Raw genomic sequence first — 16,190 nt, forward strand, 5'->3', positions numbered from 1 at the left:
TAAAAATTTTGTGATATTTCTATTCAGGGTCTCTAATTTTTTCTGGGAAAGGAAGGTCATATATTGAGATAAGGAAAAAACACAAATTGATCTTTCCATTTTTAAAACTTGAGATTTGGTTAGATTAGAGCTTTAACAATAATAATTAAATAATTACTTCAAAAGGGCTGAATTATTAATTTATAAGAGTGTAAAATGTCAGGCCAATAAATACTTTATTATTTTCAAATATATTTAAAAAAAGACTGGCCCTGGCTGGTATAGCTCAGTGGATTGAGCAAGGGCCTGCAAACCAAAGAATCGTGGTTTGATTCTCAGTCAGGGCACATGCCTGGGTTGCAGGCCAGTTCCTAGCAGGGGATGCACAAGAGACAACCATACATTGATATTTCTCTCCCTCTCTCCTTCCATTACCCTCTAAAGATAAATAAATAAAATCTTTAAAAAAAAAGACCGAATACCTGGCTAATGTAGCTCAGAGGACTGAGTGTGGGCTGCAAACCAAATGGTCGCCAGTTTAATTCCCAATCAGAGCACATGCCTGGGTTGCAGGCTAGGTCTCCAGTGGGGGCCAGTGGGGACCACATGAGAGGCAACCATGCATCAATGTTTATCTTTCTTCCTTCCCTCTTTCTAAAATTAAATAAATAAATAAAATCTTAAAAGAAAAGGAAAAAGACTGAACAGAAATATAAACGAGGAAAAGGTTGCTTCTCTTTAATTATGGAGAAACTTGTAATGTGATACCTAGTGACAGAAAAGGGAATGTACAACATCACAGCAAGATCCCACCAGCAGAAAGATTTAGAAAAGATACTTCGTTCTTCCATGAATTAATAGGTGGCCTTAGTGAATTTACTGAACCTCCATTTGCTTATCTCAAAAACACTTCTCATAGGTTTATTTGTAAGACTAAAAGTGTTAAAATAGTGTATGATGTACACTAAGTACTTTTTTAAAAAAACTTTGAGGCCCTGGCTGGTGTAGCTCAGTGGATTGAGCGCGGGCCTGCGAACCAGACAATCGCGGTTCGATTCCCAGTCAGGGCACATGCCTGGGTTGCAAACCAGTTCCCTGCAGGCCAGTTCCCAGCAGGGGACGCACAAAATGCAACCATACATTGATATTTCTCTCCCTCTCTCCTTCCCTTCCCCTCTAAAGATAAATAAATAAAATATTAAAAAAAAAACTTTGAAACTCATTGTGTAATCTGTACTTCTAAAACTTAAGGTAGGTATACAACTGCAGCACTGAAATCAAGGAGGAAAATAAAAATGCAGTAGAGTTTGAAGACAATGAACATTGATTTACAACATCTCAAGATTTGTCACATAATAGACTGCGCACAATGCATAATTACTAGAGGTAAAATAGACACATGTTTTGTGGAGGTATCTCAGGGCCAAAACTGTATCCACTTCTGTGTGAATTTATTCTGTGACTTTAAGAATACTTGAAATACTGAGAAAGCATTCCTCTACATGCAACACAAGGTACATTTCTTAGGTATGTATTCACAGACACAATACATTTATTTTCATTCTCTACCAGAAACCCAAATCACGCTGAAATGTAGGATATTCTTCCACTTCCCTCCCCATGGTCTGGACCTGCACATTAGAAATAATTGGCTTCAGGAACTTGAACTCCGTGGTTCCTGAGCCTCCCTTCAGACACACCTCATACTGGTAGCTCTGGGACAGGGTCCCTGTGCCGCTGACGTCCACCAGGTGGCCCGGAAAGTGGCCCTCGGGCACCGAGCAGCCGCCCACCAAGCCCGCCCTGCCCCTCCTGCACAGCCGCACCGCGATGAACGCCAGCACCGAGAACAGGAAGAGCGACGACACCGACGCCAGCGCGATGACCAGGTAGACCGTGAGCGGGTCGCTCTGGGCCGCGGCGCCCGCCGCCGCTTCGGGCAGCGGCAGGTAGGCCTGCGAGAAGCCGTCCACCAGCAGCACGTGCAGCGTGACGCTGGCCGACAGCGGCGGCTCGCCGTTGTCCTTCACCAGCAGCAGCAGCCTGTGCTTGGCCGCGTCGCGCTCGCTCAGCAGCCGCGCCGTGCGCACCTCGCCGTTGTGCGCCCACACGCCGAACAGCCCGGGCTCCGTGGCCTTGAGCAGCTGGTAGGACAGCCAGGCGTTCTGGCCCGAGTCGCCGTCCACCGCCACCACCTTGCTCACCAGGTAGCCGGGCTCGGCCGCCCTGGGCACCAGCTCGGTGCAGGGCGCAGAGCCGTTCTGCAGCGGGTAGAGCACGAAGGGCGCGTTGTCGTTGGCGTCCAGCACCTGCACGCGCACCAGCGCCTGGCTGCTCAGCGCCGGGGCCCCGCGGTCTGTGGCGCCCACCAGGAACTCGAACGCCTGCAGGGCCTCGAAGTCCAGCGCCCTCAGGGCGAACAGGTGGCCGTTGTCGGCGTTGATGGACACCAGCGAGTGGAGGGGCAGGCTGGGGTCCTGGGGCTGCAGCAGCGAGTAGGTGACCTGGGCGTTGGCGCCCGCGTCTGTGTCTGTGGCGCTGACGCTGCCCATGTGCAGGGCGGGGCTGTTGTTCTCGCGGATGAAGAGGGTGTAGGAGGTTTGGGTGAAGACGGGGGCGTTGTCGTTGACGTCGGAGACCAGCACGGTTATGTTGTGTTCGGTTTTCAGTCTGGGCGTCCCCAAGTCGGTGACGGTGATGGTGATGTTGTACTCAGCCGTGGTCTCTCTGTCCAGCGTTTCCGTGTGTCCAGGGTGTAGAAATTCTCTACTGATGGCTTCAGGAGGAAGGGGAGATCATCTTGGATGGAGCACACCATCTTTGCATTGTTACCTGAATTTTTGTCTCTAATCTTAAAAAAACAGCTACGATGGTCTCAGCTGAGTTTTCCGGAACCGAGGTAAGGAGCGAGGACAGGAGCAGTTCCGGTGCGTTATCGTTTACATCTGTTACCTGGACCACCATGGTACATTTTCCAGAAAGCCCTCCACCGTCCTGGGCCTGAATAGTTATTGTGTAATTTTGCATGTCCTCATAGTTTAATTCGCTTTTAAGATGAAGACTGCCAGATGTTGGATTGATTTGAAATGTTTTGAGAATTCTTTCAGTGGCATAAAAAAATGCATAAACGATTTCTCCGTTACTCCCGGCGTCTAAATCTCTAGCGGACACAGCAGCAACCGGGGAGCTCACGGGGCTGTCCTCCGGCACCTGCGCCTTGTAGAGCGACTGTACAAACGCAGGGGCATTGTCGTTTATGTCCAGGACTAAGATCCGAACCACCGCAGTGCTGGAGCGGGGCGGAGAGCCGCCGTCCACGGCGGTGAGGGTTAAACTGAGCTCAGGTAGCTGCTCGCGGTCCAGCACTCGATCCAGTACTAACTCGGGATAGAGATTCCCTTCCCCACGGTCGTGCACGTTAATATGGAAATAAGTATTGGCGCTGATGGTGTAGTTTCTCACGTTGTCGGTTCCGACATCCAAATCCTGTGCCCTTTCTAGGAGAAATGCCGCCCCTGGGGTGGTGCTTTCTAGTATTTTCAAGGGAATCTCTCTCTCTAGAAACACTGGAGAATGATCGTTGACGTCTCTGACCCATAACTCAGCGCGGAAAATCTGAAAAGGCTTCTCCAGCAGCACCTGGAAAGGCAGCACGCAGGGCTCTGTGGGGCCGCACAGCTCCTCCCGGTCCAATTTCTCCCCGAGCAGTAAGTCACCGGTGAGCGGGTTGAGTAGCAGCAGTCCGGGGTTCTGGTCTGAAACGATTCTAGATCCCCGAGCTGCCAGTTCCCCCGCCCTCAACCTCAGGTCATTTGCTAGGCTGGCCAGAAAGGTGCCTCTCTCGGTTTCCTCGGCCACAAAATACCGGAGCGGCTCCGCGCCGGCCCCAGACACTCCCAGAAACGCACAGAGAAGCAGGACTTGGCTGGTCCGGCCCGCGCGCTCCGCTCGGCCTCCAGGCCTCCTTTCCTCGGCCTTCCAGAGCCGCCATCACCGGCCCCGAGCAGCGTCCCGCGATGGCAGCAACCTAAGTCTCAGAAACGAGCTATAACTGCAATGCTTGCGGAGAGGGGGGCCCGCTTTCCCGCAGCTGCCGTTCCCACGGTTTCCTTTCCGACTCGCCAGATTTCCTCTGAATCCTGGAACCTGCGAAGTCTGTGCTGAGAGTCTTTCCCCCTCTTTTAAGGCAGCAGCGCCACCTTGCGTTTTACGGTTGTTATTCCCGTTTTCAAGAAGAGAACAGAATGTTGATGGTTTGAAGGTTTTCTGTCCCCCAGGGTCTTTGACGTTCCGTTCCATCTTCCTCCTCAAATGGTCACAGGAGTACTTGTGAATGCTTATAGTGTCCTCCCCTCTTATAATCTGGGTTCATAGAAAAATAAATGCGTTGTTTTCCTTAATCTAGGGGCATGCAATTAAACTCTGAATCCCCATCAGGAGGAAAACCTAAGAAAACCTCTTGCTTTTAAACTGACAGCAAAGACTGTGTAAGAAAATGAAGCCCTAATCAAGAGGTCTACCTCTGTTTGTTAACTGCCTCACAATAATGATTTCATGCTGCAGAGTAAAGGCCTTTTTCAGTTTCTTGTGAATTAAATGATTCTTCTGGTTTCAAGGTGTTCACTCTTTAACCGTGCTATTTTCTGGAACACGTTCTATTCCCACTTTAAGTAATAATATAATTTAAATCATTGTTAACATATCATTTCAATGAACAGCATTTCCAAGGGTATGCAATGAATATTCTTAAAATTAACAATAGCCACCAGATCATCCCTAGCATTGTGGAACTGCTCCTAGTATTTCCATTTTAGCTACGATGTTTGATCTTGATTTGGGGTAGATGCTCCTTGTTTGGATCAAGAAAGTTCTCTCCTTTTTGTTTATTCTTTCATATTTTAAAGTAACTTTGATGTGTTGAAATCATACCTTTATTCTTTAGCTTTTTAATTCTTTTTTTTTTAGATTTATTTATTTATTTATTTATTTATTTATTTATTTATTTATCTTTAGAGGGGAAGGGAAGGAGAGAGGGAGAGAAACATCAATGTATGGTTGCCTTTCATGCATCCCCTGCTGGGAACTGGCCTGCAACCCCAGTATGTGCCCTGACTGGGAATCGAACCGCGATTGTCTGGTTTGCAGGCCCACGCTCAATCCACTGAGCCACACCAGCCAGGGCTAGCTTTTTAATTCTTGAGTTCTTGATATGACGATAGTTAACTATGACACATTGTTGCTTTAATGCAAAGGTGGATTTGATGCACCAGGCTTGTTTTAGTGTTTTTCTGGCCCATGTTGCTCCATGTATGTACATGTGTGTGTTTAACATCCATGGTTTTTGTGTTAAACTATCCAGCCTTGCAGAATGGGTTGGGAAGGTTTGCATCTATTTCTATGCAACAGCATAGCTTTCACGTTTACATATCTGTTTCTTCATGCTTAATTACAACTTGCCCTTTAAATGGGTTGGGTTTCGTGATTTTGCTTATGGTGAACCTGTGGCTTCCATTTTACTTTGGTTATTAATCTATACAGGTTTTGTTTTCTTTGAAAGTTCTTTGTATTTTATTCTTAAAAACCATTCATTTAAAAACCACTTAACAAATTTATTATGTTTTCATTGTATTATATAACTTTAGCTATAACTCTACTCTTATTAGTAATAGCATTATACCTCTTTTTTATTCTTAGAAAGATTTCCAAGATCTGTTTTTAAAAATAATACATTAAAATAATATATAACTTTGTTTCAAAATCAAATACTACTAAGAGGCTTATAATAAAATGCAATAATTTTCTGCTCATTTCCTCCTCAGTCTCCTAGTTTCTTTTCCAACAGAAAGCCATTTTAAACTACTTTGGTTATGTCTTCTGCCATTAATCTGTATTCTGCTCTATTTTGATTAATTCATTTTAGACTTTATCAGTTGACTCTTAATTGTGTTAAATTCAGTTTCAGCTCTTATACACTTCCAAGGATCTTAATAACTTCTTTCACTCTCATGATCATTGAGAACATTGTTGTATACTAATTATATTTTTCTCACTTTTTTCTTGGTTAATAATTGCTTTGCTGTTTCATTTACTTGGTTTTCTTTCGCTATGTCACTTATTCTTCCCACACTTCCTATGGCCTCTCAGTGCAATTTTCCACATGGTGACTCCAATGGCTCCTGAGGTATCAATTTCTCCTTAAATTGGGTGGGTGGTATCCACATCTGTTGCACAGCTGTCACTCTGGAACTTTCCTTTGTTGTCATTTTTGGAATTTTATTTGCCTTTCATTCTGGTTGGATCTTCTTTTTCTAGAGTTCTATTTCTTCTTTTTTGTTTACTCTGTGGCTTTAATAGATCACATTATTCAATAGTTTCATCCAATTGATATACATCAGGGGACTTGATGGTGATACCCTTTGAAATGCCTGGCTGGTTCAGCTCCAAACTCACCTAGTCTATAGCTGGGACACAGCCCTTAGCCTGGGGCCATCCTTCTACAGCATCTAGAGATTCACTTCACCTCTGTTAGGTTTTGGGTCTTATTTTTTTCTATTTCTTCAGACTTCTTCTCTCTTAGGTTATGCTATCATTTTAATGTCTTCATGCAGTTTCCAAATAAAGGTGTATGAGAGTTGAATTATATTGTGACCTTGACTGTATAAAATAATTTTTATTTTACTTCAAACTTAACAGGAAGTTTGACTGATTATAGGGTTTTAGGTTGGAAATAATTTTTTCAGTATTTAAAATATTTTGTCAATGAGCTCCCTAATCCAATGTGTTTGTTAAGAAGTCTAAAGTAAATCTTATTTTATATCTTCTACATGTGAGCTGTACTTTTTATTCCTCATTGTAATAAGTTGTCATTGTCCCAAGCATTTTAAAGCTAACACTGATGTCTTGGTTTGTGCTCATTTTCACCCATTGTATGGGACAGTTTGTAAGACCCTCCCACTAAGAAACTAATTCCCTCCAGTTCTTAGAAATTTTGCATGAATTACTTCACTGAATTTTTTTGATTTTTTTTGTAATTACTACAATTTAGATGTTGAACCTTTAATGTGAACTTTAATTTTTCTACTTTTCTGGGTTTTTCTTGTTTGCCATTTTTTAAAATTATTTTTACAATACCATCTGGGGTATTTTTTAACCATATCTTCAAATCCTTCTATTGAGATTTTCATTTATTATGTTCACACTTTCCAAAAGTCCTCTTTCTGCACTTATTTCTTAGATGCAATAACATCTTTTCTTATCTGATGGTATTAACAGGTGACTTTTTCCTTAAATCTTTAGTTGTTTGCTTTGCTTGTTCTCAATAAACCTTGATTTCTAAGCTATGCATGTAAGCCTTATAATTTTTTTCTATTCATTCTTTGGTTCTTAGCTTAAATATCACCTTATTAAAAATTTACTATATGAGCTAGAATTACCTTCTATATAGTATATATATTATATATAATATCTATATAAGTATATATAGTTTATATAATTTCAGCCAGAAACAATACACAAACCCAGAACAGCAATGGTTTACACAAAATAGAATTTTACTTTTCTCTCATTAAAAAGGCTGGTGGCTGAAATGCATTCCATGTTATCTGTGACCCCGTCTTGTTGCAGGTGGTTGCTCTACCATCTTCAGGACATGGCCTTCACCTCATAGTCCAGACGGCTGTCTAATATCCAGCCACTACATTTCCATTCAGACTAACAAGAGAAAGAAAAGGCTGTGCCTTCCTTTTAAAAGACTCCTTTCATGAAGTACTCCATGGTGGTAGTGCTTATATGTCTCTGTCTGTAACTTAGTTACAAGACCACTTCTAGCCACAACAGTGGGTTGCAAAATACAATCCACAGCCCACATATCCGCATGGGTAGCTAAAAAAGTGAAGGTCTATTAGCAATGAATAAAGGGAGAAGACATATATTTGAGTAAAATTGATAGTGTATATCATATCCACTCAGATATTACCTATAGCTCCCATTGCCCTTTAGAAACAGATAGGGTCAAATAAATTATTATTTAATTGGTTATTAGCAGAGCATATGGTTCATATGGAGCATATTCCTTCACATTGGTGTGTGTTTTGTAGCCAAAAGAATTTTTTACTGAAAGCTTAGCCCCAAGAGCAATAAAGTAATAAATTCATTTGCTGAGACAAGACCATTTGAACCAATAATGCTTACCTATAGTGTATTTGTTTATTATTTTTAGAGAAGGGAAGGGAGGGAGAAAGGGGAGAAACATCAATGTGTGGTTGCCTCTCAAGCGCTCCCTACTTGGGACCTGGCCCGCAACCCAGGCATGTGCCCTGACTGGGAATTGAACAGGAAACCCTTTGGTTCACAGGATGGCACTTAATCCGCTGAGCCACACCTGCCTCTTCTTTCTAGTATCTGTCATGCATTTCTATTTCCTTTTATAAACTTTTAAAAATTCCAGGCCAGGAGAGATTAAAACATGATTTTAATTTCTCCAGGCCTTTACAGACTCCTTTGAATTACTATTCTGGATGTAAACTAGGGTTAACCAATGAGATGCCTGCACATGAGCCTTAGAAGTCAGGCAAAGATGATAAATTAACAGACTAAATTCATTTATTAATTTATTCAACACTCATTCATCTGTATTTACTTCAATACAATTTTTTTCTAAATGCAATAGAAAAAAGCCCTCTCTGTAAGGAGATTATAGTTTAGTGGAGAAAGAAGATCCTTGGTTTCTTTGTACAGAGTACCCAATGGGTGGAACATTGGACTAAATGAATTCAAAGAAAAAATAGCCAAATGTATCACTTAAACAATAGCAAACTTTAATCCTCATTAAAAATACATTAGGCAGAGCTTCTCATTTCTGAAAGTGATGGTATAAATGATTCAGATGACCTTCTTGTGGACAACAATAAAAAATAATGTACAAGACTTAAAAAAATAACTTTAAAGGGATCAAGAGCTAAAAGCATAATAGAAAACAATGAAAATAGTCTAATTTTGATACAAGTCTGTAATAGAGGGTAAACAGTGTGTCAGGACAACAAAATTTATTATGTCCTCAGAGCACTTGAAAATATTTTCCCTTGGGCTTTGATCTGAAGCTCTATGGGATTAAAGAAATACAAATGAAAACTCAGGGCCAACCATATGGGTGGCAAATTATAGAAAGACCCTTCCAATTTTAAGGGACCCTACAGGAATATATCCACAATATAAACACAATATAACACCAACAAATCTAAGACTTACCCCTCCCTCTAACTCCAGGAAATTATATAGAAAAATCCCTGGTGTTAAGTAGAGCAGAAGAAAAATTAAAGAAACCATGTCTGGGAAATTGTACCTACTGATTGGTCCTCATGTGTGTTTGTATTTTGACTATTCATAAATTGAGTTGCGAGGAATCTCCAGCCATAAACTTGGTTTGTTTTTGACCCCCTACTGATAGCATTTCTGGAATCCTGATTGGAGCTAATGAAAATCTGTTTTTGAAAGATGGAACATACAATGTTTGCTTTGAGGATACACTACAAATAAAAATTTAAGGGTAATCAAACATGTAAACCCCACAAAGAAACAAAGACAGCATGAATAAGGATCAGAAATGATGCAGAGGAAACTCACCCACACAAACTTCACATATTGGAGGTATTGGACAGAGTTAAAAATCAGTTATACTTACTAGATATAAATAATAAATGACATACTTGAAAATATTTGCATAGAACAGATTGAAATGATACACTGAATTCCAGGGGAGAAAAAGTGATGCAAAGTTATCAAAATCAAGACATAACCTGAAAAAGATAATGAAGTTCAAAGATAGAAAATAAGTCACCTATAGGTGACTTATAGGAAAATAGGCTTTAGACTTACCCTCATCAACATTCAATACTAGAACACAATGGAAATATTTACCAGGTTCTGAAGGAAAAATATTATGGCTCAATAATTTTATACCTAGACAAGATGTTGCTCAAATACAAAGATAATAATGCAGCAAACAGAAAAGAATTCTTAAAATATGTCATTAGCACTCATGAGTGCTTATTGTAAAAACTGCTTAAGGACAAAATTTAGCCAACTAATAGAAGAATATAGAGAATTATAATAGAAGAACTAATGTAATATTTTATGTCAACAAATCTCTAAAAAAAAGAAGGTTGCCTGAAAAATTTTATACCCAGCTAAACTGTACTTGTCAAGTATGTGAGAATTCAAGAAATACAGCCCCTATAGATTCATCTTTAAAGCACTGTAACTAATGAAATCCAGCAAACAAAAGTATGAAAAAATATATGTGATTGAGGTCTGGGGAAGCTGCAATAAAATGACAGTAAAGAATGCATTTTATTCCAGTGTGAGCACACCAATTTATCTCGAGTCCCTCCTGCAATGTCATCTAAGCAATAGAAAGCAAAGATATAAAATAAATGGACAATTTTTGTCTATAAAGACAAAAAGAGTGGGAGAAGAGTAAACATCAGGGAGACAAGTCTACAAATGCCTTCAAAATACTAGCAGCAAATAGCCCTGGCTGGTGTGGCTCAGTGGATTGAGTGTCAACCTGCAAACCAAAGGGTCGGGGGTTTAATTCCCAGTCAGGGTACATTGCAGGCCAGTCCCCCAGTCGGGGGCGCACAGTAGGCAACCGCACATTGATGTTTCTCTCCTTCTCTTTCTCTCTCCCTTCCCCTCTCGAAAAATAAATAAATAAAACCTTGAAAAACAGAATACTAACAGTAAATAATTTCTAACTTAAAATTTCGTAGCAAACAAAATAAAAATTTGATTTCATAAAATGAAATCAAACTCAGGAGAAAGACAAAAGAAATTCCCAGAATAATGGCTAAAGCAAGTTCCAAACTGCCAGCTACACAATTGATCCACAGAGCAAATCGTATGCAGTTGAGCAGGAATCTGAACAGCTTCAGAATGACTTCAAGAAGAAAGTAATGAAATTGAGAGATTTCATCATGAGTTTAATAGTACAATGAAGAGTTTAGACTTAGAAAGTATGAGAATATGTTAAAAATATGTAAGTAGAAAAGTAAAGTGAAATGAGGAAATATTTACTCGAGGTAAAGAAAAGAAACGAAATCTCAGTACATCATGAGGTTCAGGTGTAAGTGATATTTACATAGTCATAATTATGTAAACTATTAAAACAGAATTTTTAATAATATTTTTGAGAGAGGATGGGGTAGAGGGAATGTGCAAGTGTGTGTATGTGTTCACATGAATGCCCCTTAAGAAATAAGAAAATGGGTCATATCTAAAATTAAAACTTGCAAAAAAAGCATTTATAAGGATATAATTTAAAAATATAAGAGTAAATATCATGAAAAATCTGATCGTTTTAATTATGAAGCTGACCATGCATTATAGGTTCATTTTACATTATTTTTATCTATTAACTTACTCTTATATGAAGTCATAGAAATATTTTTAAAATAATGTTGACTTAATATTAATGATAACTATTTCTGAGTGCTAGAATGATGTTAATTTGCTTTCTTTTTCTTATTGAATATGTTTCAACCATCTGAATATATACTAATAGAATAAGAATCATCATTTACATACTCAAAACCACTTATTATGAAAAAAAGTACAAGTCTACCAATATTTTTTCACTTTTTTCTATTAACAGAAATTGAATCCTTTAAAATTATAGAAGGTGGTCTAACTAAATGCCATAAATTTTGAAAGAAAATACTCAACTTATAATATATTCAGCTAAAATATTAGTTCATCCAAGGAAATACAACATTGGTTTTTTTTTAAGATTTTATTTATTTATTTTAAGAGAGAGGGGAATAGAGGGAGAAAAAGGGAATCACTGATGTGTGACAGATACATCGATTGTATGCCTCTCACACACTCCTGCCTGGGCACCTGGCCTGCAACCCAATCATTTGCTCTGACCAGAATTGAACAGGCGACCTTTTGGTTCATAGGCGGGCACTCAGTCCATTGAGCCTCACCAGCCAGGGCACAGCACTATTTTTAAAACAACTACAGAAATGCAGTAATTTACGAGGCAACAAAATTTTGCACAAATGAAAATTATTTTTAAGACCGAAAGCCATCATTTACAATAGACTGATGCTTATGGTAATCACAAAGCACAACTCTCTAAATCATAACAAAATAACAATGAACAAGCTCAAATATCAGGAATCTGAAAACTTCCAAAAATCTTACTTTCAAAGCTGGAGAAACACAATTGCTCTGCTATTGTATGAACATGCAAAATATGAAGGAGCAAAACAACAATAAAAATACCTAGAGACTCAGAATGTGACATCAACCAATTGCCATAACTGTCAATATAGCAATAATTATGAATGTGTGGCCATGTAAGCTCTTTCTGTGAATGAAAAGGGGTTAGGAAATAATATGTTAGTGAATATTGTCACTTATCCCATGAGAGGAAATTTCAATTGAATTCAAATGAATTTTTAGAGTTTTCCTTCGTTAGCCTACCAGCCTCTCCACCCATAAAGTTGGGACCCTTAGTTTGAGGAACTTGAACTCCCTGGTCCCTAAGCCTCCTTTCAGACACACCTCAAACTGGTAGCACAGAGAAAGGGTCCCCATGCCCAGGCCGCTGAAATTCAAAAGGTAAATCCAGGCTATCCTTGAAGGTGGGATTTTTGTCCATATGCTTCTAAACTCTGTATCTGGGATTAGAGATGTTACAAAACACCCTGCATCGTGATGAAATTTCTAGTTGAATACAAAGTTATTCCGTGAGGTGACACTCTCCTCCACTTCCTCGGTAGTGCCTTGGGGGGTGAGGTAGGGGACAAAGGGGTTCAAGAATTTGAACTCGCTGGTCCCTGAGCCTCCCTTCAGACACACCTCATACTGGTAGCTCTGGGACAGGGTCCCTGTGCCGCTGACGTCCACCAGGTGGCCCGGAAAGTGGCCCTCGGGCACCGAGCAGCCGCCCACCAAGCCCGCCCTGCCCCTCCTGCACAGCCGCACCGCGATGAACGCCAGCACCGAGAACAGGAAGAGCGACGACACCGACGCCAGCGCGATGACCAGGTAGACCGTGAGCGGGTCGCTCTGGGCCGCGGCGCCCGCCGCCGCTTCGGGCAGCGGCAGGTAGGCCTGCGAGAAGCCGTCCACCAGCAGCACGTGCAGCGTGACGCTGGCCGACAGCGGCGGCTCGCCGTTGTCCTTCACCAGCAGCAGCAGCCTGTGCTTGGCCGCGTCGCGCTCGCTCAGCAGCCGCGCCGTGCGCACCTCGCCGTTGTGCGCCCACACGCCGAACAGCCCGGGCTCCGTGGCCTTGAGCAGCTGGTAGGACAGCCAGGCGTTCTGGCCCGAGTCGCCGTCCACCGCCACCACCTTGCTCACCAGGTAGCCGGGCTCGGCCGCCCTGGGCACCAGCTCGGTGCAGGGCGCAGAGCCGTTCTGCAGCGGGTAGAGCACGAAGGGCGCGTTGTCGTTGGCGTCCAGCACCTGCACGCGCACCAGCGCCTGGCTGCTCAGCGCCGGGGCCCCGCGGTCTGTGGCGCCCACCAGGAACTCCAACGCCTGCAGGGCCTCGAAGTCCAGCGCCCTCAGGGCGAACAGGTGGCCGTTGTCGGCGTTGATGGACACCAGCGAGTGGAGGGGCAGGCTGGGGTCCTGGGGCTGCAGCAGCGAGTAGGTGACCTGGGCGTTGGCGCCCGCGTCTGTGTCTGTGGCGCTGACGCTGCCCATGTGCAGGGCGGGGCTGTTGTTCTCGCGGATGAAGAGGGTGTAGGAGGTTTGGGTGAAGGCGGGGGCGTTGTCGTTGACGTCAGAGACCAGCACGGTTATGTTGTGCTGGGTTTTCAGTCTGGGCGTCCCCAGGTCGGTGACGGTGATGGTGATGTTGTACTCGGTCTGGCGCTCTCTGTCCAGAGCTCCTTCTGTTACCAAAGTGTAGAAATTTTCTAAGGTAAGTTTCAGAAGGAAGGGAAGATGGTCTTGGATGAAACACATCGTTTTGCCATTGTCTCCCGAGTCTGGATCTGAAATTTCAAAAACCGCTACTACAGTATCAGGGGTGTTTTCTGGGATCTCACTGGTGAGTAAGGAGGTGATCAGTTCCGGGGCGTTGTCATTTACATCCATCACTTCTATGGCTACCGTGCATTTTCCTGAAAGCCCCCCTCCGTCTGAGGCCTCGATTTCCATACTGTAAGACTGAATTTCCTCAAAGTCCAACATTCTTTTTAACCGAATTTCTCCTGTGAATGAGTTTATTTCAAACACCTGAATGCCTTGATTTGAGGATTGGAAAAACGAGTAGGAGATCTCTCCGTGGGCCCCAGCATCTAAATCTTTAGCGGAGACAGTGATGACAAGAGAGCCTATGGGGCTGTTCTCTGAAACCTGCACCTCATAGAGCAGCTGATCAAATTCAGGGGCATTGTCATTTATGTCCAGGACTACAATGAGGACGCGGGAAGTCCCAGTCCTGGGTGGTGACCCACCATCCAGCGCCGTGAGGGTTAACCTGAGCTCCGGCTGCTCCTCACGGTCCAGCGCTTTATCCAGCACCAGCTCAGGGTGTTTTCTGCCATCGCTGTGATCGCGAGTGATAAGGTGGAAATGGGCGTTGGTGCTAATTGTGTAGCTCTGGACTGTGTTGCTGCCCACGTCCAAATCCTGAGCTATTTTCAAAGGAAATGCAGTCCCTGGATGACTGCTTTCCGGGATTTTCAGGAGGATTTCCTGTTCCAAGAATTCTGGGGCGTGGTCATTTACATCTTGGAGCTGTAGCTCACCTTGGATAAACTGCAGTGGGTTTCTCAGTAACACCTGGAAATGCAGTACACATGGATCCGTGTCACCACACAGCTCTTCCCGGTCCAATTTTTCTTTTAGGAGCAAATTCCCGCTCTTCTGCTCGAGCTGCAAATGCTGTTGGTTCCCTTTGGAAAGAATCCGGGCACCGCGCGCGGCCAGCTCTCCTAAGCCCAGCCCCAGATCCTTTGCTAGGTTGGCCACAAGAGAGCCGCTGTCCCTCTCTTCTAGAACAGAGTATTTAATGGTCCCACCGCCCGCCTCCCACGATAGTAATATAATAATAATGGCGGTCACTTGCCTTTTCTGGGGCGCTTTGTGTAGTGGCATCTGCATCCTTCCTCCGGGTCCAAAAGATCCAGTACTAAATCACAAAATAATTGCTTTGTAGCGAACTCTGCTATCTTAGGTCGATAATCTTGAGTTTTTTCTTAACATCAACTGGCACGGGGGTGGCGATGGCTGCCTCTTTGAACGGTATTATCCCCAGTGGTGGAAAATGTTTCCTTCGCTAGCTGCCGGGGACTGCTCAGCTTTCTGTAGTACGGGAATTGCGAAGACAGCTTTTACTCTCTTATCCTGCAGCGCCACCAAGCGTTCTGTTTTATAACTTCGGGTAGTTTTCATTTACAAGCTAAAACGCATTGAATTGCCTTTTTGGGTCAGAGAATGTTATAAACTCCTTCCCCCCTCACCTATTATGCGTCTTGTTCAGGTAGCTAACAATAACTGCGAAAGCACAGTGATGCCTGTTAATCTACAGTCATCTTCTTCATAAAGGTACACGTTCAGTATACAAAATTTGGCCGGAGACAAATTCATTGAGTCATTCAATAAGTCTTTCTCTGCAGAAAATTTTGTAGCTTCTGGAGATAAAATGGTAAACACAAAAATCCCTGCTCTTGAGAAACATTCTATTACAAAAATACTAATTTGTTCTATTGTGTTAGAAGTGTTGAATTTTTAAATCCAGTTTTTACTCCCAAATTAAAATGTGTCCATAACACCTGAAAAAAAAAGTGATGTTTTGGCAGTCTTTGGGCTGCACAGCTTTTGAGATTTTTTTCTTCATAAATTCATTGTGTGTATGGCCCAGTAAAGTTGAGAGGGAATGGCCACTTGTTTTATTAGAAGTCAATGAAAGCTCAAAATTCAGTCAATGTCTTTCAACAAACATGAAGAAGGCACTAAAGTCAATGAGGTCAAATGTATACTCTGCAGGGAAGGGCTTTGACCTGTCAGCTTTGGATAAGAGCCCGTCCAAGTGAACATCTTCTGAGGCAATAGAGATGAGGCTATTGGAAACTGCCACTGCATCATCTAAAGCCATGTGAGGTGAGGTGAGAGTGTCAGAAGGAGCAGTAACCCCTAAGGAAGAATACTATTCCAAGGAGAGGGTGAAAGCATGAGAACACCAAACCGTA

General features: G+C 42.6%; 2 protein-coding genes across 2 annotated transcripts; both read right to left on the reverse strand.

Annotated features, from left to right (window-relative positions):
• Positions 1–1,544: 1,544 nt before the first annotated feature.
• On the reverse strand, positions 1,545–4,278 carry LOC119051123 (protocadherin beta-7-like). The gene is given in 4 exon segments (XM_053666471.1): positions 1,545–2,726; positions 2,729–2,836; positions 2,839–3,954; positions 4,060–4,278. Coding segments are annotated over 4 exon segments (2,625 nt in total).
• A 7,519-nt stretch (positions 4,279–11,797) lies between these two features.
• On the reverse strand, positions 11,798–15,262 carry LOC119051076 (protocadherin beta-17-like). The gene has a single exon (XM_037147680.2). It carries the CDS (start codon positions 15,100–15,102, stop codon positions 12,709–12,711), a length of 2,394 nt encoding a protein of 797 aa, XP_037003575.2. The 5' UTR covers positions 15,103–15,262; the 3' UTR covers positions 11,798–12,708.
• Between the last annotated feature and the right edge of the window lie 928 nt (positions 15,263–16,190).

The sequence above is a fragment of the Artibeus jamaicensis genome, unplaced genomic scaffold (assembly GCF_021234435.1).
Source record: "Artibeus jamaicensis isolate MK-2021 breed Jamaican fruit bat unplaced genomic scaffold, CSHL_Jam_final contig_456, whole genome shotgun sequence".
Lineage (NCBI taxonomy): Eukaryota > Metazoa > Chordata > Mammalia > Chiroptera > Phyllostomidae > Artibeus > Artibeus jamaicensis.